The 24,077-nt window shown below is 34.5% G+C and overlaps 1 protein-coding gene and 1 pseudogene across 1 annotated transcript in view; both read left to right on the forward strand.

Moving 5' to 3' along the window:
• UBR1 (ubiquitin protein ligase E3 component n-recognin 1) overlaps nucleotides 1–24,077 on the forward strand; it is a 154,691-nt gene that overhangs the window by 81,789 nt on the left and 48,825 nt on the right. Inside the window, exons 26-36 of the mRNA XM_068963839.1 lie at nucleotides 1,654–1,753; nucleotides 3,439–3,548; nucleotides 6,511–6,597; nucleotides 7,457–7,638; nucleotides 11,425–11,630; nucleotides 13,019–13,112; nucleotides 13,873–14,022; nucleotides 17,122–17,219; nucleotides 19,809–19,902; nucleotides 20,904–21,052; nucleotides 23,488–23,543. Coding sequence (XP_068819940.1) covers nucleotides 1,654–1,753; nucleotides 3,439–3,548; nucleotides 6,511–6,597; nucleotides 7,457–7,638; nucleotides 11,425–11,630; nucleotides 13,019–13,112; nucleotides 13,873–14,022; nucleotides 17,122–17,219; nucleotides 19,809–19,902; nucleotides 20,904–21,052; nucleotides 23,488–23,543 — 1,326 coding nt within the window. The remainder of the gene's footprint in view (nucleotides 1–1,653; nucleotides 1,754–3,438; nucleotides 3,549–6,510; nucleotides 6,598–7,456; nucleotides 7,639–11,424; nucleotides 11,631–13,018; nucleotides 13,113–13,872; nucleotides 14,023–17,121; nucleotides 17,220–19,808; nucleotides 19,903–20,903; nucleotides 21,053–23,487; nucleotides 23,544–24,077) is intronic.
• LOC138073469 (large ribosomal subunit protein eL32-like) lies at nucleotides 5,498–5,933 on the forward strand (annotated as a pseudogene).

Here is a 24,077-nt window from a genome sequence, read left to right on the forward strand (position 1 = left end):
ACCACAGCTAGAGCACCTGAGACCTAAAAGCCATTGAGAACAGCTCAGATGTCGTGGAGATTTCCTTGTGACACAGTCTCAGGCTTTTAGGATCCTTACTCTTGGGAATAATTTACATTAAAAAAAATAAAAGCAGAGGAGAAATGGAAAAGGCCTATTCCTGCTAATAATAAATTAGCATGTCATTATCATATCACAGTTAGTTTCCTATATTTTTTATTTCACATGTACTGTTTCATAGATTTGTTTGAGACTTAGCTCATTAAATGGAAGCAACTATTTTTTTCTCCATACTGTTATAGATAAGTTACTTAATAATGTCACCTTTGGTAGCTGTTATTGGATATTTATTTAGCACCTGCCTGACTGAATTTCCTTGACTGTTACTGATCTAGAGGCTATAAATGATGTCATACTCTATGTGTGTCTCACATTTTTTCAATAACAGTGGTAAATAAATGCAGTAAAACTTTGAACCCATAGAGACATATTTGAAATCAAAAATTAAAATTTTTCTGTCTGCCTCCTAGCGCCCTATCTGAAAGGTTTGTGTCTTTTGGAAGTCATTCCACATTAGTGCATATAGGCCTAACACATGCTCAGTAGCTGCATATTCCATTATGGACATCTATGATGCATTTAACTGTCTCCTGTTAATAGGCTTTTAGGTTGTTTTTAGGTCTTTGTATAACAAAGAACTGGAGAAGGAAATGGCAGCCCACTCTAGTGTTCTTGCCTGGAGAATCCCATGGACAGAGGAGTTTGGCGGGCTACAGTCCATGGGTCACAAGAGTCAGACACGATTTAGTGACTAAACCACCACCAACCATAACAAAGAACACTTCCCAGGTGGCTCAGTGGTAAAGAATCTGTCTGCCAGTGCAGGAGATGTGGCTTTAGTCCCTGGAGGAGGAAATGGCAACCCACTCTAATATTCTTGCTGAGAAGATTCCATTGACAGAGGAGCCTGGCAGGCTACAGTCCATGGGGTTTCCAAAGAGCTGGAGATGACTTAGCGACTAAACAACAGAATCCTACTCATGAGGGCACACACACACACATAATAAAGAACACTAAAATGAATGTTGTATAAATACCTTTGTATACTTAAGTAAGTGAATCTATCACACTGATTCCTAGTTCTGGGTCTATACATTTACATTACTGATAGATACTGTCTAATTGGCTTCCAAAAACATACTGGTTTACTTTCCCATTATCAGCGTGATGAGAAATGCCTGCTTCCTAACACTTTTGTCACTCCTATATTATAATAAGCTCTAAAATTTGCCATTTTAATAGGTGAAAAATAGATGATCTTGTTTGTTTCACTTACGTTTCTTTAAGTGAGGTTGAACGTTTTTTGTTTTTTTTTTTACTGTGCCATGCAGCTTGCAGGAACTTCCCTGACCAGGGATTTAACCCAGGCCAAGGCATTGGAAGCCTAGAATCTTAACCACTAGGCCACCAGGGAACTCCCAAGGTTGAACATTTTTCATATGTGTGTATATCATTTCTTTCTCTGTGAACTGCTTGTTCATAAACTTTGCACATTTTTTACCTATCAGATTGCTTACTTTTATACCTCTATTTAAAATACACTTACCTGAAGAAGCACAATTTTAAAGATCTTGTCCTATTTTCCTCTTTCAGGCATTTCACATTCTAGCATTGGGCTTACTAGAAGAAAAGCAACAGCTTCAAAAATCTCCTGAAGAAGAAGTGATGTTTGACTTTTACCATAAGGCCTCAAGTATGTTTTAGTATCATTTTCAGCAGTTTCAGCTAATTGCCAATTTGTAATAGAAAGTTGAATTCTGATGGAGTTCTTTTCCCTCTTATTTATTTTTTTAATCTATTTTTTAATTGGAGGAAAATTGCTTTACAATGTTGTGTTGGTTTCTGCCCTACAGCAATGCAAATTAGCCATAATTATACATATATCACCTCCCTCTTTAGTTTCTCTCCCCTCCTCCCATCCCACTGCTCTAGATCATCACAGAGTGCTGGTTGGGCAGCTTCTCACCAGCTATCTATTTTACACATGGTGGTGTACATATGTCTGTGCTACTTTCTTCATTTGCCTCACTCTCTCCTTTCCCCACTGTGGCCACAAGTCTGTTCTCTGTGTGCATCTCCATTCCTTCCCTGAAAATAGACTCGTCAATACCATTTTTGTAGATTCCATATATATATATTAATATATGGTCTTTGTTTTTCTCTTTCTGACTTATTTCATTCTATATAATAGGCTCTAGGTTCATCCACCTCACTAGAACTGACTCAGATGTGTTCTTTTTTATGGCTGAGTAATATTCCATTTTATATATGCACCACATCTTCCTTATCCATTCATCTGTCAATGAACATCTGTTGCTTACGTGTCCCAGTGTAAATAGTGCTACTGTGAACATTAGGATACATGTGTCTTTTTCAGTTATGGTTTTCTCAGGGTATATGCCCAGTGGTGGGGTTATTGGATCATATGATAGTTTTATTCCTAGTTTTCACTGTTCTCCATAGTGGCTCTATCAATTTACATTCCCACCAACAGTGCAAGAGGGTTTCTGATAAAGTTTAGTTAGTCCTTAAGACAAAAAACTCTGAAATTGCTTTAATCGTTTCCTAGCATCTTTAGTCTTTAAAATTTTCAATAGTGCAAATAATGTTTTTTAATCCTCACAACAATCCTTTTACTGCACAATCTCATCCCCCTTTTGTGGGGGCTGCATACATTGAAGGTTTCTTACTTTCATTCCTTGTCACAGTATTATCAAATATATGCTGCTATATCAACCATAATATTCACAGTACCCATCTGTGAACATTTTGATGTTTCTGAATTTAAAATGATTGCAGAAGTCTGAGTGAATGATAATGTGTTTTGCATCGTTTTCAATCTGGAAGAACAGGATAGGTTTAGATTAGACTTTTATTAAATGCTACATCATTAAGACAGTTTTTTCAGAGCACATTCTAGGAACATTTGATTTATGAAATCAATAAGAGAAAAGCATCTCATTTTCTATTTAAACACTTTTTTTTTTAGATTCTTGCATATAGCCTAAACCTATTCAGTTTATGGGTATGACAGCTCTCACTTCCATATTTTTGGGAGCTTTGGTTCTCAGTAAGTATTTTTACCAGACAGTGAGCAAAGTAGAGGAAAGGCAAGAGACAGATCACTAAGGGTAGTTTTCACTTTGCAGACCCAGTGGAAAATGTACAAGAGAGACCTAAAGTAATTCCAGTTTTTCAAGTTATTTAATTTAGTATTTGGTACTTCCTGTGATTGCAGATTCTTCCATCGAAAAATTAATGTAGTTAAGGGATTGAGTCCAAACTTCATCAATTTGAATAACATTAACTATAAATTAAAATTTATATGTAATTATGAAGTACATGTTTATGATATAGAATTTTTGTGTTTTAAAAAAGGATTGGGAAGTTCAGCCATGAATGCTCAGAATATACAAATGCTTTTGGAAAAACTCAAGGGGATTCCACAGTTAGAAGGCCAGAAGGACATGATTATGTGGATACTCCAGGTAAACCTAAAACTAAATGAATCATATCTTGGTTTAAATATTTAGGAATCCTCTGCATGCCTCTAAGATTAAATCATAGTATTTGCTAATTGTAAAATTATTTATTACTGATCTTCATGGTCACCTGTAATTTTTCATGTTAGTAATACTAATTTCCCTATGTTTTAGTGGAGGGGTCTTTTTAATAAATTAAAATTTATTTTATTAGTCAGTAAATATGTATAGTAAACCTGCTATGTGCCATGCTCATTTCTAGGCTCTGAAAAAGACAGATAAGGTGCTTGTTATCATGGAGTATACATTAAGGTACAGACAATAAGCAAGAAATATTGGGATAATTCAATAGATGAGTGTGGGTAACTATACGGGTAATCAGAAAGGCTGGCTTTAGGTAGTAACTTGGCACTGAAGGACAGAGAGCCAGTCTTAGAGTAATCTGGGAAGGTACTCCAGATTGAGGAGAAAGCAATGCAAAAGCCCGAGGTGGCCAAAGAGAAGGCTACGGTGACTAGGAACATAATGGGGGAGGTAGAGAAAGGTAGGCAGCAAAGTCAGAGGCGTTGCCAGGGGCCAGGTCATATAGGATCTTAGAGGTCAAGGGTAAATGGATTGTAGGGACAGGAATAAAAACAGGAACACCTTTAAAAGATGACTGCAGTAAACCTGGTGAGAAATGAGCCATGACATAGTCTAGGGGGCAGATGGCAAGAAGCTGGACTGATTCAGGTATAATGTGACAGAAGGAGCTATAGAACTTGCTGATAGATTTGATAGGAGGAATGAGAGAAATCAAAGATGACTTAATTTGGAGCTTGAACTGTTGAGTGGATGGCAGTACCTTTGGGGAGAAGTTGATGAGGCGTAGAGAGGTCAGGAATGTTACTTTAATGGAAAACCCTCCAAATGGAAACATGAAACCAAGGTTATGAAGTTTCTTCTCACTGTATTTATTAAAATATTTTTATGTTATTAGCTAGATATTATTTTGATAATTAGAATATAGAGTGGTTTTTGCCACATTTATATCAATTGGAGGTCTTTGACTGCTTTGTAATTCAAGCAGTCTGTCCTTTTGATTACTTAATCAGAAATACTTCTTAAATAAGTGTGATGTAATTTGATATGTAACTCTAAGATAATGTTATTACCAAGATTTTTCTTGAAGTAGATTTCATGATAATTTAGTATTTTTCTTAAACTTACCAATATGATCATTTTAAAATATAAAACAAAAACAAAAGAAGTGAAGTAGATAACTATTTTATAGATTTCATTCATATGTGGAATATTAAATTTGATGAAATTAAATAAATAAATGAATAGATCAAACCAAAACCAATCACATATGTACAGAGAACAGAGTAGTGATTACCAGAAGGAAGGGAGTAAGGGGAGAGTGACATGGGCAAAGGGAGTCAAACTGTATCATAATGGATGGAAACTAAGCTTTTGATGTGAGCATGCTGTAGTGTACAGAGATGTAGAAATGCAACATTATGCACATGAAACTTATAGAGTGTTATAAGCCAATGATAACCTCAATTAAAAGTGAACTGAACTATCATTTACTCCAGTATTTATATCCTATGTAAATGGTATTACAAATTAGAGATCTGGCCCTGAAAGTTTATTTTTCTATTAATTTTTTCTATTTTTTCTATTAGTTTTTCTATTGCATACCAAAGTTCATTGTCAAACTATATGAAAAGCACAAATGTATGACCTTATAAACATTGGCTATTTTATTCAAATGGTTAATATAAAGTTTTGTTGTAAGTTCCTTGTGGGAGGTTTTCCCACGTGAAACTGAGGCTCTTTCAAAATATAAATACTGTAAGTTTTAAGGACGTGCTGTCTTATCTCTGAAATCTTAATATTTATTAATAAAAAGAATGAGATATCTCTTCCTGGGCACTGACTGTGGAGGTAGCCATCTCCTACTTGGCCTCATGGCCACTCTCATAAAGCCCAAGATTGTCAGAAAGAGGACCTGAGGACCAAGAAGTTCATCTGGCACCAGTCAGGCCAATATGTCAAAATTAAATGTAACTGGAGAAAACCAGAGGCATTGACAGTGGGATGCCAGAAGACTCAAGGGCCAGATAATGTTGGGAGCAACAGGAAAACAAAGCACTTGCTACCCAGTGGCTTCTGAAAGTTCCTGGTCCATAATGTTGAGGAGCTTGAGGTGCCGCTGGTATGCAACAAATCTTATTGTACACCAAATCTCATTGTACAAACAAATCTGTCTCCTCCAAGAAATGCAAAGCAGTTGTGGAGAGAACAGCCCAGCTGCCCACCCGAGTCACCAATCCCTGTGCCAGGCTGTGCAGTGAAGACAACGAGTGCACAACACATGTGCATGTTGTGTCAATAAAACCGTAAAACTCAGACATGAAAAGAGCAAGATAGATCTGTATAAGCTACTTGCAAACACCCCTAAAGATGATGAGTCAGTGAAAATGGAAAGTAGGAAACAACATATAATAGTAGGATCAGTTTTTATGAGACTGTATATAAAGAAATATATATTCTAATTTTTTTTCCTGCAAAGAAATGCTAATTATCTTTAAATTTAGTTGATTTGGGCGAGAGGGACTGGCATCAAGAAGAAAAGATTTCACTTTCCATATTATATCTTTGTCTTTATGTCTTTGCACTAGCAATGTTATTTGAAATTAAAAAAAAAAAAAAATTGCCCTAGAAAATAGAGGTATGCTTATCCTGCAGACTGATTCTGCTGATTTTTGCTGTCTTCAAACTTCTTAGCTGAATTGCTACTTATTATGTATTTATATGTATGTGTGTTTGCATGTGTGTGTGTGAGTGTGTGCGTAAACAGCTTAAGTCAAAGACATTTGGAAATGTGACAAAATCAGATGAGTGAATTTTTCTGTTCTGCTCAGTTTAACCAAACTTTAACCAAACTTTTTTTTTTTAACATTTCATCTGTTTTTCACAGATGTTTGACACCGTGAAGCGATTAAGAGAAAAATCTTGTTTAATTGTAGCAACTACATCAGGATCAGATTCTATTAAGAATGATGAGGTAATAATATTATAATGACGGAAATATTCATCTCTGTCTTTGAACCTCACTGGCATGAGGGAGCTGCTTCTGTTAGTTACAAGGAACCTATTTATTGAAAGGTATATAGGAAAAGCAGAGGAAATTGCTTTTCAGTGGAGCTCTGTTGAAAAATACCATATTTTATTAATTTTTGAAGTATTTTAATATCAGAAATTGGAATGTCTTACAATCCATGCCTTCTTATTATTTAATCAGCAGCATTTGTAGTGGAACACAGAATTATGGTGTGTCTTAGATTCAATAAAATACAGCAATATTTAGGTTATGAATTTTTCCATAGTATAATGAATCAGGTTTTGAGGATTCCAGTCTTAAAATTGTTGAAATATTTTTACTTGTGGTTATTAACTATCTTTTCTAAAAGAAAAACACTGGTCTTAAGTTAAAATAAGTAAAAAGATGCCAATATATCTCAGTAATGTTGTTAAAATTCTCATTCTTAGCAGTGCATCTAGGAGTAACACTTAGACATCACCAAGTTGATTTTAAATTGATTAAATGTCAGTCGTTAAATGGTTGACAGGTGATTCAGAATTACTATTTAACTTTGTTTTTTAATATACCTGCATTGAATATGAAAGGCAGTTTGTTAGATATTTAAGGTACTTGGCCTTTTAAGTTAATATTTTTTTTAATGAGTTAAATTATTGAAGTAAACAAAAGAGCAGTTAGTTGTAGGATGTGATGAAGCCTGTATGTTGATTTTAAGACATCAGATTGAATCTAGGTTTACTATAGGAAATTTTTCCTAAGTGAACAGTATATGTAAATTTTAACAATGGATTTTACCTAATTTTTGTGATCTCTTAATGCTCAGATTACTCATGATAAAGAAAAAGCAGAACGAAAAAGAAAAGCTGAAGCTGCTAGGCTGCATCGCCAGAAGATCATGGCTCAGATGTCTGCCTTACAGAAAAACTTCATTGAAACTCACAAACTCATGTATGACAGTACATCAGAGATGTCTGGGAAAGAAGACTCCATTATGGAAGAAGAGAGGTAAAACAAAGCAGAACCAAAAATTAGCAATTCACTTTTTCTTGGAGGAAAAATTACATATTCACTTTTAAATAATGTCTTTTCAAAATATATTTTAAAGTAAGCGCAATTACACTACTTTTAAGCTAGCAAAGGCACAGTGAAACCTCTTAGTGGATGTAATTTTATGTTGATACACAGTTAAAGTATTCAGTAAAGTTTGTCAGGAACCTTTACGCACAAAAAGATATGAAGATGGAAACAGCAAAGATCAGCTCCTGTTATCTTGTATATGAGGGCTTTTTTAGGTGCACTTTTTAGTTCATATATTCCACCTTATTTTTATGAGTTCCAATAAAAATGACTGCTGTTACTATAGAATGGGAAAAAACAAAAACAGCTCTTCACCATGTTAATTTTTCTTTTTTTCTAAAAAAGAAGACAGTGCTTAGAGTTATAGTCATGGAGAGCACATTGGAATATGTGTGCATGTGTGTGTGCTCAGTTGCATCTGACTCTTTACAACCCCATGGACTGTAGCCTGCCAGGCTCCTCTGTCCATGGGATTCTCCAGGCAAGAATTACTGGACTGGGTTGCCATTTCCTCCTCCAGTGGATCTTCCCGAGCAAGGAATGGAACCCACATCTCTTGTATCTTCTGCATTGACAGGGGATTCTTTACCATTGCACCACCTGGAAAGCACATTGGAATGAGAATCAGTAAACCTCGTTTTCTGACTATATGACAATGGTGTGCTCTTAGGGAAATGAATTAACTTTCTGAGAGCAGTGCTTTGTGGGCTGTTACTTAGATACAGTAAGAAAAGGGAGGAGGCAAAATAATGGTACTTTGAAAGCATTCTAATTTAAAATATTGAAAATACCTTCTATGCTTATTTTTAAAAACAAACTTTCAATGCTCTTTAAAATGATGTAAGTTGTGGATACTTTTAGGAAATTGTGCTTTTACAATAATAGTAGGAACATTATGCTATACATAATACATCTGTAATCCTGAAGCTGAGCACCCTGGCAAAGTATCACAAAGATTATTGACTCAATATTTTAAAGATTAAAATATGTATATATGATGGTAAACTATCCTGGGATGACAAGAGTAGTAAAACTGAAAACTAATACAAAATTTAAAGCAAGTAAAAGCCCCAGCCCCCTCAATATTACATATTAACAATATAATATTTATAAAGTAATGAACAAGAGACTATTGTATATTTATTTAAATGAGAGGTTTAAGCAGAAATGTACTCAGAATTAATTAGTGGCCCTAATGCTTTCAGAATATTTTTATTGCCTGATTGATTGTACACATAATATATGTGTTCTCATTGAGAACAATTCACAGTAACACAGTAAGTTCCCTTTAACCATCCTCTACATTCCTGGTCCTTCACCTATAGCCATTGTTATAAATAACTGTTGTTCTAGGTGTCTTTCTACACATTAGTAAACACGTGTATGTGAATAATAATGAATCTTGTTTTGTGTGTTTTAGTGGCTTTTTAAAATTTTATCATACTTTGTCTGCAGCTTGCTTTTTCACTCTGTCTTTTAAATCTTTTTATGTCAATACTAATAGATCTAGAGTGTAATTCTGCGTCATTCTTCACAACTGCTGCATAGTATTCCATATTATAGATATCCATTATTTATCAGATTTTGGACACAAGGTGTTTTTCCTCTTATTTCCTAATTTTCCCATATTACAATGTGTCAGAACATTTTTATTTGTCCCCTTTTGCAATTCTACAAGTTCTTCTCTAGGGTGGAATCTATTAAATGAAAGGACTGGGTTATAAGTATTTAAAATTTTAATAGATACTACCATATTGCCCTCCAAAGTAGTTTCACCAGTTGTCTACTCCCAGCAGTGTATGAGGAGTTCCTATTTCTTTCATTCTCACCAATACTTAAAATTATCAGCACTTGAAAATATTTGATATAATCAAGATTATAAATTTGTGCTATTCTGAAATTCCCTGATTAGTTAGTACTAGGTTGAGCATCTTTTCTTATGATTATTCACTAGCCTGTTACATTTTGTCTTCCAAGTATCCTTTGCCCATCTATTTTGGGTACTTTACTTTTGTCTTACTGATTTCTAGAAGTCCTTTAAAATTATAGATATTAAAATTTGTTCCATGTTTCCCATATTTTTCCCTGTTTATTTAAAATTAATTATGAAATTTTAGCTATAGCAAATATTCAGTGTTAATAAAGAGAGATTTGTTGGTTTTTTAGAGTTTTAACTGTTTATATCTTGTTTAAGCAGGCTTTTCCCATCCCAGGATAACAAATATATTTTCTTGAGTACTGAATGAAATCCTGCACTGCTTTCTGCCCTCCTTCAGAGATACTCTGGTTATCTTATAAGAATTTTCACTGTGCTGTTACATACAAATATATGTAGCCATGGAATGTGTCATTCAGCCTTTTGTTTTATTTGCATAAATGGCATTATGTACATATCATTCTTCAGTTTCCCATTTTCATTTAATATTATGTCTTGGAAATCTGTATATGTATGTTCTCACATATAAAACGAGCTCAGTGGCATTTGGGCAGCAGTTCTTTTCATGATAAATTGCAGGACGTTTAGCATCTCTGGCCCTTCATCCTTTAAAGTCTAGTAGTGTCCCCTAGGCCTTCAGTAACCAAAAGGTTGCTGGATGCCTCCTAGAATGTAGGACCACACCTAGATGAGACCCACTTTTTAAAAACTGCATAGTATTCTGTATTATGTAATTTCACTTACATTGATGATGACCATTTCATTTATTTCCAGTTTGTTCGATGATACATAATATTTCAGGGAGCTTCTTGTGCAGATAGATAGGCAGTATTATGCAGCATGGCCTGTGAAATCAGATCATCTAGGTTAAATCCTAGCCCAGTTACTTCCTAGATGAATCATTAAGTAAGTCTCATGCCATCTCTAGGCTTCAGTTTCTTCATCTGAAAAACAGAGATGATAATAGTACCTACCGTATAGAATTGTTGGAAGGATTCAATGAAGTAGCATAACTTTTAAAGTATTTGAAACAATGCCTCATATTATAATTCGTGCTTTGTAAATATTTGCTCTTACTTTTATTATTATTATTGTACACACTGAGTGCATCTTATGAATTGCTAAATCATTAAGGTGTATGTTTTTAATTTTAATAGCTACCAAAGTAGAATAGAAACTTAAATGCCTAATAAGTGGGAAAGGATAAAACTGTTATGGCACATAGAGTGAGGGTGCTGTACAGCCATTTAAAAATAATGTTTCTGAAGCAATTTTTATGATACGAAAAAACAACTAAGATATAAGTAAATAAAGCAGGACACAGACTCTATATAATGTGATCTTAATTATGTAAAAAATATTGTAACTGGAAAGCAGACTGGAAGGAAATATACAAGTGGTTATTTCTAGGTTGTGAGAGTATAGTGCTTTTTGTTTTCTTCTTTATACTTTTCTAGACTTTCCAAAATTTCTTAATAAGCATGCATTGCTTTTCTAATATCAGTTAAGTATAATATATGTTCTACAGTGTGATCTGCATTTTTTTTTTTTTTTTTGCACTTTGCAACACAGAATGTATTTTCTAGTAAGCAAATTAACTGATGAAAGTCAGAAAAATGGGGGAGGGGGTGGATTTTAAGCTAATATTTCTAAGTATAATTTTTATTTTATTATTTTTGTTCTTAAAGTTCTTGCCCTACAGTTACTTGAAATCTACCAGAATATAAAGACAGGTGACCAAAACATGTGTCCTCATTTCTGGTCGTTTCTCTTGGTAGCACCCCAGCAGTCAATGACTACTCTAGAATTGCTTTGGGTCCTAAACGGGGTCCATCAATTACTGAAAAGGAGGTGCTGACATGCATCCTCTGCCAAGAAGAACAAGAGGTGAAAATAGAAAATAATGCCATGGTGTTATCGGCCTGTGTCCAGAAATCCACCGCCTTAACCCAGCACAGGGGAAAACCCATAGAACTCTCAGGGGGTATGTATTTATTAAAATGTCTTTTTGACCATTTCTTTTCTTTCCTGTGTAATTAGAAAAATTACTATCTGAAAGAAGTTTGGGAGTGAGGTTGTATTTAGCCTTATTTGGTCAGATCACAATTTACCCATTTGTAAAATTCTTAAGTTTTTACATACCAAGTTGGCTCCTTTGTCTATTTTTTAAATTTTTGGTTAGCATAGGGCCACATTGCTCATTCTGTCTGTCTATCTAATCCTTCCATCTCCATTTGGTTTTGCTGAACCATTGAAAGTAGGAATTCATGGCATTTCATCCCTAAATGTTTCCACATGCATTTTCTAAAACTAATCTATCTAATATTTTTTGTCTACCATACTGGGTATAACATTTAAGAAAATTAATAATTTGGGAATATCTTTTAATATAAAATCCATATTCAAATTTCCCCCAACTGTCCTCAGAAAGTCTTTTGTATGTATAGCTAGACTTTTTTTTTCATTTAGGATTCAGACATGTTTCATATGTTGCTTTTGTTATGTCTGTTTTAATCTAGAAGTCACTTGCCTTTCCTTTTTTTTTTGGTGATAATAAGTTTTTTGAAGAATCCAAACTAGTTAGTTGTCCTGTACAGTGTTTTACATTGAGGATTTGTCTGATTGTTGCCAGGTGATTAGGATCTTGTTAAACATTTTTTTGGCTGGAGTACTAATTAGGTAATGTGCTGTATTAAATAACTCTTACATCACATTAGGAGTTATCTGCTTTAATTTTTAAATACCTTTGAAATAATACAAATGATAAAAAAGGCTAATGTTTTCTTTAAATTAAAAGGATCTTTTATTATTATGAAGCCATTGGAAAATACAAGGAAGCAAACATTTTACTGTATTACCATATTTATACCACAGTTGTGAAAAAAGGCTAACATTTAATGAATACTCACTGTGTGCCACTGATTAATACTGACTGATTAAGTGCTTTCTGTGTATTCACTCACTTACTCCTCACAACAGCACTGTGATCTAGGTATCAATATTTGCTTCTTTTACAGATGAAGAAATTGTACTTGAATCATAGAGTATCACTTCAACAACCAAGATAATGCAACTTGAAACCTAATGAAACCAAAATAATGCAACTTGAAACTTAATTATTAAGATAAAAATGTACATTATGAATAGTAGTTGTCATTAATCCACACTAATCATACCTGAAGTCTAACTTTATGTTTTCCTCTTTTTACTTAACTATTATGAATATGTATCCTACTACCCTGATATTCTCGAACATTCTTAAGAAAGTTTATGATTAGAATGTTAGAAGTGATAACCTCTTTTTTGTTTGGTTTCTTTTTATCATTGTGGAACAGATGAATATATACCTTATATTTTGTCTTTTTGTATCAGAAACCATGGACCCACTTTTCATGGATGCAGACTTGGCATATGGAACTTACACAGGGAGCTGTGGTCACGTAATGCATGCAGTGTGCTGGCAGAAGTAAGTTGTCCTTCTGACATTTTCTTGAAAGAAGCTAGGAATATTGAAGTTCTCTAAAGGCCACAAAAAGGCATGTTTTCTCATGTCTTCTTTTCTTCTTCTTTGAATAATTGAAGCAGTTTTAATTATTAATTTTGTTTGCATGATACTCATAGTATCACCCTTTGAAATTGGTGTATAAAATTATCAACTTAAATTTTTTCACTGTACTTTCTTTCCCAAAGGAATTAGTGTTTCTTTACCATTATTTGGATAAAAAGTAGTTATCTTTATAAAAATATGATTCCCCTCAAAACATACAGTGAAAAATATCTCTGAGATAGAATAGGACATGAAATTCTAGTTATATGCCTGGAAGAGATAAAAATGCAGAAATATTTTTCTTGGGAAATATTTTATATCAGGTTTACCTTTTTGGCATCAGAAAAAATACATAATTTTCCTATAATTGCACTTACTACTTCGCTTGGTGATTGGAAACAGAGGGACATAGTGTCTGTATTGTATATCTCCATGCTGTTGAGGCAAGAGACAGGTTTATCAATATAATTCAGTAAAACTATTTTAAATTTGTTTCTGCCCTGATGTGTCCTCCAGTTTACTCCCAAAAGAATGGGCATGCTATTTCTTCTGTAATTTGTATTTTTGCATGTAGATTCTAAAGATGTTTATTTGGGCAAAAATTCCACATTTTTTCACTTGGATTAGAGCAAAGATACATGTGTAGTTTCAAATGGACCTGTGTCTTGGAATTTTGCAGGTATTTTGAAGCTGTACAGCTGAGCTCTCAGCAGCGCATACATGTTGATCTTTTCGACTTGGAGAGTGGAGAGTATCTTTGCCCTCTATGCAAGTCTCTGTGCAATACTGTGATCCCCATTATTCCTTTGCAACATCAAAAGATAAGCAGGTATATTTAAATTAATGTTTTGGTTAATTTTCTTTTAAATTGTCTTTAATCTTTTTCATTGTAACTGTTTTGATTAGATTATGAGTTTTTCTTTCTTTTTTCTTTGCAATTTAAAGTAATATACTAAATCAATTTTATTACTTGGATTCAACTTTAAATATATGATAAAAGCCCCAATTTTTGATTTCTAAAAGAACTGGAATGTTTATTTACTTGCATCTTTCTTCTAAGAGCCATTAAAGCAATAGAACTTTGCTTCTCTATCTTAGCTGTCACAGAAGGAAAAAAGTTGCAAAGAATATCTATTCCTTTCTTAGAGTACTTTGCCAGCATTAGAGTTGCTATTTGGGGTTTGGTTACTCTTCAGATCTTTGTATTATTTTTTTTATTCTATTTTCTAAAGACCCAAATGCTGTAGTTTTAGAGATATGGACAAAATGTTAACTATAAATGTAAATGAAAACAATATGTTCATCTATGAATAGTTTTTTAGTTTTCAGAACAAGTTTTTAAACTTTCGTATTCTGACCATCTGTGAATGGAATTTAACAGCAAATATCTATTAGTTTTTTATGACAGGTAGAACACTTAATTGTTTATTTCAATATTCTCATGATTCTACATGATTATAACAGTACTATTAATATTTATTATTGTTGCTATTAGTTTTTTTTAACTCAGTGAATTTGTAGTGATAGATATTAGTTTTTCTCAAGAAAATTATTTTATTGATAAAACACTTAACGTGGTTTCCCCAACAAAAGGTGGTGGGATTGGAAGTCAGGGCCAGTAAGTAGTTGCTCTGTCTTTACTATTCCATGTCATTAGAAAACATAATTTTGAATTGTCTTCTACTTAGTATACTAGGACATAGAATGTCATCTTTTAGGAAGAAGGTGTCATCAGAAAGATTTATCTTTTATTTGTTGACTAACATGTTGTAAGCATTCTATGCTATATGTATTTTTTATTCTTAATATAGTCTAATGAAGTAGGTATTGTTATTCCCATTTAAAAATGAGGAATTGGAGACTGTGAGTGGTTTTTACTTGTCCCAAGACAGACCAAAGATTTGAACCTAGACCTGACTCTAAAGCCTCACCTAACTACACACAGGTTGGCTAGTGGTAAAGAACTCACCTGTCAATGCAGGAGACCTGGGTCCAATCCCTGGGTCAGAAACATCTCCTGGAGAAGGAAATGGCAACCCACTCCAGTATTCTTGCCTACAGAGTCCCATGGACAAAGGAGTCTGATGGGCTACAGTCCATGGGGAGTTGGACATGACTTAGTGACTAAACAGCAGCAATAACCGCAACCATAAACAAAAATAAATCATAGTAAAATAAAGTCACAACTTCTTGTTAGCCTGTGCAAGCCTATTTTACACAGTGGTTTCCCAAGTAAGAATTATTAATATGTAAATTATTCTCTAAAGAATATTCAGCACTTTCTTTCCTTGATATCTTTAAGAATAGGATGTCTCAGGGCAGTCCTTTCTAAAGTTAGACTGATCCTTACAGGTAAGTCTCTTCAAGCCCTGGGACACTTGTAGTAACAATTTAAATCTGTAGTAACAATTTTGTTACTTAGGATCTGAAAAAAAAATAATTATACATAACATTTTTATTAGGCATTTGAACTTACCTGTATAGTAGGAATATATTTGCCTCTTTTGTTTGAAAGTCCTTGTGAGTATAACCTGACTCCCATGGACAGAGGAGCCTGGCAGGCTATAGTCCATGGGATCGCAAGAGTTGGACATGACTTAGCAACTAAACCACCACCAAGATACTGAAGTTAAGGGCATATAAAAAACTTCATCAAAGCTAATAATAAGCTAGCATTTTTAAAGAAAGTTGATTATAACAAATCAGAGTATACTTTCATTTCTGAAAACTGAAAAAACTCTTAGGTCAAATTTGTGCCCAGAGATAAGAATTTTGGCATAGTTCATTGTATATTTTGACTTCACTTAAAACTATCCTTTAAGTAAACAAATTTCTACTTTATAGTTCTTTTTAATAACTCCATTTCTGGTCTGCCTTTGTTGTTAGTTTGGATCAAGCTCCTGTGCAATGGAATTTGTATTACAGAGAAGAGAGACCAACGATAAACATATAAATATGGAGTATTGAGTACTGAGAAATAGTGTGAAAGACTAAACTAGAATCATAAAGAGCCAGAGGACAGACCAGTGCATGAGGTTCTTTATAGACCAAGTCAGCAGGGAGCTCCTCTCTGAGATAGTAACACTTGTTCTATGTCACCGGTTCTGTTCTCTGAGAGAGACACCAGTTCTGTTCTCTGAAAGAAGAGAATTCTAAGCACAGGCAACACTGAGAGCAAAGACCCTGAAGTAGGAACATATCAGCATGATGGAGACATAGCAAGAAGGCAGCAAGTTCAAGGCACAGTAAGAAGGCAGTATGCTTGGGATGCAGCAAGCAAAGAACCAGATCCTAAAAGGTCTTATGAGCCAAGATTGGAAATTAGAACTGTGTTTTATGTGTAATGGAAAACCATTGGAATGTTTTGGATAGGGAAGTGATATGATATGATTTACATTTTTAAAATCGTCCTGGCTGTTGTTTGATGAATACATAGATAATAAAGAAACACCATCGTGGAAGCAGGAAGAGCAGCCTACTGAAGCAGTCCAGGTGAGGAATAACGTAACTTGGATTAGGGTAATCATGAAGGAGATAGAAAGAAGTGATCAATTTGGGATATATTTAGCAAGTAAAACCTAAGGCTAGCTGATAGATTAGAATGTGGGGTTTGAGGGAATCATATATATCAGTGATGACACCTAGTTTTTGACTTGAGCAGCTGAAAGGGTGATTTCACTTACTGACATTTATCTGTTGCTTCCAGGAAATGGGTATAAGGGTGTTATCTTATTCTTTGTACTTTAAAATTTCTTCTCCCTCCCAAAACTGCATTTTTAGACACATGTGTTTCTATGACCTAGGAAGCTAATCTGGAGGAGTTTTACTTTTTCATACAATTATTTATCCACAGAAAGACCCTACAAATTCAGCTTTTCAGTTTGACCTGTGCCAATGGCTTTAATAACTTTCAAATATCAATTTTCAGTGAGAATACAGAACCTCTTGCTCAACTTTTGACCCTGGAACGATGGATACAGACTGTTCTGGCCAGAATAACAGGTTATAATATGAAACATGCTAAAGGTTTGCTTAAAATTATTTTATATTTAGCTGCGTGAGATTTAAGTGTCAGAATCTTTATTTTTTAAAGTACTTTTTGCTCTAAAATACGGTTTGCAAATACAGATTCATTAAATATTAGAAAATAGAGATTTCCTTAGGCCAAGGGGAGGAAGTACAAATCTGAGGACTGTTTAGTATAAGCAGTGAGTTTCCTGGGGGTTTTTGTTCCCCTTTTATTTCCCAGTTTTGACCCCGGCATAGCCTGAGACACAGAACTATGCAGTAGACATGAACAGTAAAAAACCCAGACGAGATGCCATCTTTCTAGCCAGAGAACTTGAGAAAAAGCTCCTCAGAAGCTGGAGAGTGTACAGGGAATTCCTGTTGCATGTGTTTTTGTTTTGTTTTTTTCTGTTTTGGCTCTTTCCCAAGGCCATCTCCAGTCATGGAACTGCACTGCCGTGGTGGCCACATAGACATCTAAAATCCCAACAGAAAATCAGTCTTACTTGCCAAAAGAACTGGGAGAAATGGGACCACTGTGTTCCAAAAACTGCAGGGTGAATCCTCTTTTCTTTTCTTAATTCCCAGTTAGGTGTTTTTGTTTCGTTTTATTTTAATTAATTTTTTTGGCCATACTACTCAGCATGTGGGATCCTAGTTTCTTGACCAGAGATCAAACCTGTGCCCCCTGCATTGGAAGTGTGGAGTCTTAGCCATTTCTTTGCCTCACAGTTCCATCCCAAGGTTAACTCTGGTCATGTGAATCTGCATGACAGCACAGGGGACTATAAAGCTGAAAGAAATTGATCATTTTGACTAAAGGAAATGGGAAACTGGGCCCCTTGCAGCTAGAGAGAATAAGGGGAAATCCCAGAGAGGAGAGCACTATGAAAAGGAATCTCCTCCTTTTGAGACCAGCACAGGTCCAGAGCTCACCTCCAGCCTACACAGGTACAGAACAGGCCCAAAGAAGGGTAAAAACAGCTTTGAGACTGAAACTACATTAAACCACCACTCAAGTCCCAATCTAAGTTCTGAGTAGTACATGTACTGGCAGACCCAAACAGCTTAACAAAGGCTCTAAAAACTAACATTGGAACCACCACTCACAGAGTGAAACAAAACTTATGGAACCTAATTGGGTTGGTTGCCTACTAGAACAACAACAAAAAAGGTACATTTTTCCAGAGAATTTTAATGCAAGCCTTTTTTTTTAATGGATATTCAAAATATCCAAGACCCTGATGCTGGGAAAGATTGAAGGCAGAAGAAGAAGGGGACAGCAGAGGATGAGATGGTTGGATGGCATCACCACCTTGATGGACATATGTTTGAGCAGGCTCCTGGAGCTGGTGATGGACAGGGAAGCCTGGCATGCTACATTCCGTGGGGTTGCAAAGAGTTGGACACGACTGAGTGACTGAACTGAACTGAACTGAATCCAAAATTACTCAAGGTACAGAGAACCAGGAGGATCTGACCAACTCTCAAGGAAGAAACAATCAACCAAGTTCCAATCCTGAGATGTTTAAATGTTGAACTTTTCAGACAAAAAGTTTAAAGCAGGTTTATAATGATGAAACATGAATTAAAGATGAACACTCATGGAAGTGAATGGAAAGACAGAAGTTCTCGGCAGAGGGGAAAAAAACATATATATGTAGACAAAGGACCAAACGGAGATAACAGAATTGAAAGAATACTATATGAAAAAAAAATTTTAACTGAATGGGCTCAGTAGTAGAATGGGAGGTGGTGAGATAAGAATCAGTGAATTTGAAATTAGATAAGGGAAATTATGCAATGAAGAATCGACAGCAAAGTGACAGAGAAAAACACGTAGCCTTAGGGACATATGGAGCCTTCTTTTGTTCCCTTTAACCCAATGTTTTGTGTCACTGAAGTCCTAAAAAGAAAAATGATGATACTGAAAAAATATTTGAAGGATTTATAGCTGGAAACTTTACAAATTGGTGAAAGACTTAGATTTATAAATTTAAGCTCAGTGAACCTCCAACAGATAAACTTAAAAGCATACCTAGATAGGTCATACCCAAACTTCTGGAAACCAAAGATGAAGAATCTCAAGAACCACCAGAAGAAAACTAACTCATTGCACTTGTGGGAATGACAGTCTTCATTTTGTTTAGGTTTAGTGTCCACCCAAGGTCTTAGTAATAGTCACTAGCAGAGCTCGGATTCAGACCCAGGCAACTTGTCTCCTGATCCTGTGCTCTTATTCACTAAAGTATGCTGCCTTACTAACAGAGTACTATGCATTCACTAAAAATAGAAATAAAGAGGGACAGTCACTGATGTGGAAGATATATATGATCTTTTAATGAAAAATCAAGATACGCAATGGTGCTAGAGTTATTATCCTTTTAAGAAAAAAAAATCTACATGTGTAACATTTATATGGAGAATAGAAAAATATCACCCTCATGCTGTCGGATTATCCATGGAAATATCTTGAATGATTATTTATTGCTTATTAGCATTATCCAAATTTTCTAAAGTAATTGTATGTAATTTACAAAACCTTTAAAAAGTATGTGTCCCACTAAACTCCCATGATTTTTTTTCTTTTTCCTTTTAATTTGTAAGGAGAAAACCCAACAATTCCAGTCCTGTTTGATCAAGGAATGGGTGATTCTACTCTTGAGTTCCATTCAATTTTGAGTTATGGAGTTCAGTCTTCGTAAGTATCTAAACAGGAGAAGTTTGTAAATGGTTGTGAAAATAATAGTGAAGAACAATTCTTCCTTTCTTCCTTCTTGCTTTATTTGTGAAAGTGTTTTGTTTATCCCATTTTTATCTTGTTGCCATCTCCCTAGAGTTTTATTTGTGCTGATATTAAGTGATTTGAGATAGAGTAATATGTATTTAGTATATGTTAAGACAAACCATGCCTATAATTAACTATTTTTAACCAACAAAAATGCTATTTTTATATATTTCCACCTATAGGAAGAGCAGAATTTAAGAGACTTAAGTTAAAGTCACATCTGACTTGCCCTGTGACTTCTAAAAAGTTTCAGGTCACCCCACCCCCACTGCAGTTCCTTTTCTTATTTGTAAGATTGAGACAGTGGTCTCCTAATTTACCTCATACAGTTATTGAGAAGATATTGATGTGAAGACACTTTGAAAAATATAATGTATCCAAACCAGATACTATTATTTAATGAATAATATCTCAGGTTCATTTTTCTAGTTGTGATCCTTGTTTACGTTGTATATCCCATCACTACTGAAAATACTTGTTACTTGTTACAAATAGAAGTTCACGAAATCAGGAATTATCATTGCTAATACATGAATTATTATATATACACACAGACACACATACACCCCTATCAGCACAAAAGTACTTCTTGGTCCCTTTTCATATACTGAAATTTATGTCGGATATGTTTCCTCTGATTTTTAATCCTGTCTCTAACCTGTTCTTAATTTGGACCTCGACCCTTTCTGCTGTGATCATTTACTGCATCTTTTACAAGAAATTATCTAGGTCATTACCATTTTGTCAGATACATTTTTCTACCCATAGGAGCTACAGTTCTGCTTTCACCATTTTCTTCTTAATGAATAAACCTTCAAAAGAAGTTAAATTCTTGCTTCAGTATCTAAGTGGACTTCTCAGTAGGTAGCCCCTTTACTAAATCCTTATTAAAATTTTTCTTGTTTTATTTTTAGGTTAAATTATTCTAATAGCATCAAGGAAATGGTCCTTCTCTTTGCCACAACAATTTATAGAATTGGATTGAAAGTGCCTCCTGATGAAACAGATCCTCGAATCCCCATGATGACCTGGAGCACATGTGCTTTTACTATCCAGGCAATTGGTAAAGCCTATAAGAAAACTGGTTTGGAGCTTTTATAGAAACAGAATTAACATTGGCTGATCAAAAATTGTTCCTTTTTTCCTACCCTAATGGCCTGGAATACTTTGACTTGTTTAAGGACTCTTGGTATATCAGTAGATTAGGTGGCATGATGCCATTTAGTTTGAGGATATTTTGTTTTGATCTCTTTTAACTACAAAAATGGGCATACGTAACAGAAAACTAAATATACTTGAACAGCGTGAAGCAAGCTGTATTTAAAAGGTGGCAATATAACAATGAAAGATACGAGAAAAAGCAAAGGAAGGAGAATCAGCCCAAAAATATCCAGTAATTTTTATTTCTTTTACACTTTGAGAGGAAAAAGAAAGGTAAACCAAACGACCTAAAAAATTACCAGGAGAGAGAAAGGAAGACTGAGGTGGTCAGGAGAAAGATTAACAGCAAGAAACCTCCCAAATCTGAAGGGAAGCCTACTGTTAGATTCTCTGCCGTGGTGAAAGCTTCTTAGAGAAAAGTGTATCAAATCAACAGGTTATACACCTTACATTTACATGGTCTTACCTCTCATTAAAGCTAGGGGAAATGAAGCAGTGAAGAATCACTCAGATTTTTAAAATAATATATTTGCTTATGACAGTCAGAAGATAAGAGTACTACATGAAAAACATTTAAGAATTGTAATTCTTTCATATTGTCTTTAAGCCAGTTTCAGACTCATTTTCCAGTATGTTTGGAAGTTGTTTTTAATGGTTCTACCACATTTTCCTCATTTAAGTAAAGTTTGTAAAATGACACTATCTCATGATTTGAATTAAGTAGCACAAAGCTACTTCTTTCACAGACCCTTTCTGCATGCCAGCATTAGTCTCTGTGAACAGATTTTAGGAGTCATTTCCAAACCTGTCAGACTTCAATTGTGGGTAAAAAATAAATACACAAGTTTATATTTACTGTCATTAAATAAAAGGAGAAAAGGGGGAAATGAGGTTTAAATAGAATCTGAATAATTTGATATGAAATGTTAAGCATTCTTTTGGAGTCATGATCTATTAATTATCTGCAGATTGCCAGTAAAGGTACCTTTACACTTGACTATTTGGGGAACACAAGCATTAGGAATTGGAGATTTTTACTTAGGCCTTGAACATTTTCAGAAGTGACAGTTTTGTCATAGAATGGATGAGGAGTTCATTGAAGAATAGGATTGATTCTTCATATGTGTTTCTGTAACAAAGTAATTGGAAATTATTTGATTAATAGAGTGTTATATTGCTTTTGCTATAGGGCTTTTTCCATCCAGTGGATATAAGGCTGTGCTTTATTCCTAGCACATAAATGGCTAACTTATCTCACTCCCTATGGGTGTGGAGAGACATATGCAGGATGTGTTGGCATAGTTGAGAAAAATAGTTGAGGAATCAAAACAGAGGGTCTTTTATTACTGTCCATTCAAAAATGGAAAAGGAAAATAGGAAATAAGCTTTCTAGCCTCATAGATGTGTTTGCTGCCAAAGATGAGTGAAAATAAGTGATTCAGTAATATACCCTAGCCAACAAGGCAAAATATATTTCTGAGCTCATGGGTTTTTTGTATTTTCAACTTCACCTTGTTCTATCCTATAAATCTAATTCTTTTTTAATAGTACTTAACAATAAAGCTACTTACTTTTGTTTTATGTATTTTTTTAACAAAATAGGTTGCAGCTGTACTTTTAAAATTAGGGGGTTTTTTTGCAGAGGAAGACAAATACTGTATGTTTTCATTTATATGTGCTATCTAAAATATGAAACAAATGAACCAATATAGTGAAACAGACTCACAAAGGACAAACTCGTGGTTACCAGAGGGGAGAGCGGTAAGGGTAGGAGCAAAATAGGTGAAGGAGATTATGAGGTAAAGACTACTAGATATAACATTATTATAAGGAAGTAATATAATACGTACAAGGAAGTATTTTAAAGTTACAAGGAAGTAATATAAAGCATAGGAATATAGTCAATATTTTATAATAACTTTGTATGGAGTATAATCTGTAAAAGCATCCAATTACTATAAACCTGAAACTAATATTGTAAGTCAACTATACTTCAATTGAAATTGTTTTTTCTTTTTGCATAGAAGAGATGTTAAAAGGAGGCTAAGTGAAGCAGAATGCTTTGTTTTCCCCAAGTGTTCTTTATAGATTGCTCCACGGGTTTTATTATTTATAAAAGCAATTTGTCCATGATCTACATTGCCTCTGTAGTATCCTCTCACTCAAAAATGTGGAAATCTTGGCATAGACTTAAACATGAAATTTTGAAGGCGAAAAGTGCAAAGCACTTTTCTATTTGGTCAAAATAGAATTAATGAACATCTGATAGCTAGAAACCAAATATACAGTTGTAGCAGTATTCAAATTTTATTACTTTTCTTTTTCTTGCTCTTTGAGAAAACCTGTTGGGAGATGAAGGAAAACCTTTGTTTGGAGCACTTCAAAATAGACAGGTATGTAGTCCAACAGGGTATACATGGTGTATTTTTTTAGGGAGTCCTCAGTACATTTACCATTTTAAAAAATCTTTATTCACTTTTTTTTCTGTAAAAGCAGAATTCCGTTTTGGTTTTTTTAAAGCTACTTCAAACTCGGGAGATGGAAAGGCCAACATTATGCACTTTGGAGAGTTTATTCAGTCTTGGTTAAATGTAATTCACAGATTTCTGGTGATACTTGGTTACTTTTTATCCCCCTCTCCATTTATTTCCAAATCAGAACCCTAATGTCTCCTATATTTTCCTTCTCACTTATTTTGCATCATCATGTAACATTAAGTATTAATGCTGGCTTAACTCCAAATAAATCTTCATACTGAACTCTAGAATAAAACTAAGCCATAACTTCTTCATGGACAGATTCTGATTCTATATAACTATACTCCTGCCTCAGGCCTAAGCCTTATAACTTTGCTGCTACTGCTGCTAAGTTGCTTCAGTCGTGTCCGACTCTGTGCGACCCCATAGACGGCAGCCCACCAGGCTCCT

The sequence above is a fragment of the Capricornis sumatraensis genome, chromosome 2 (assembly GCF_032405125.1).
Source record: "Capricornis sumatraensis isolate serow.1 chromosome 2, serow.2, whole genome shotgun sequence".
Taxonomy (NCBI): domain Eukaryota; kingdom Metazoa; phylum Chordata; class Mammalia; order Artiodactyla; family Bovidae; genus Capricornis; species Capricornis sumatraensis.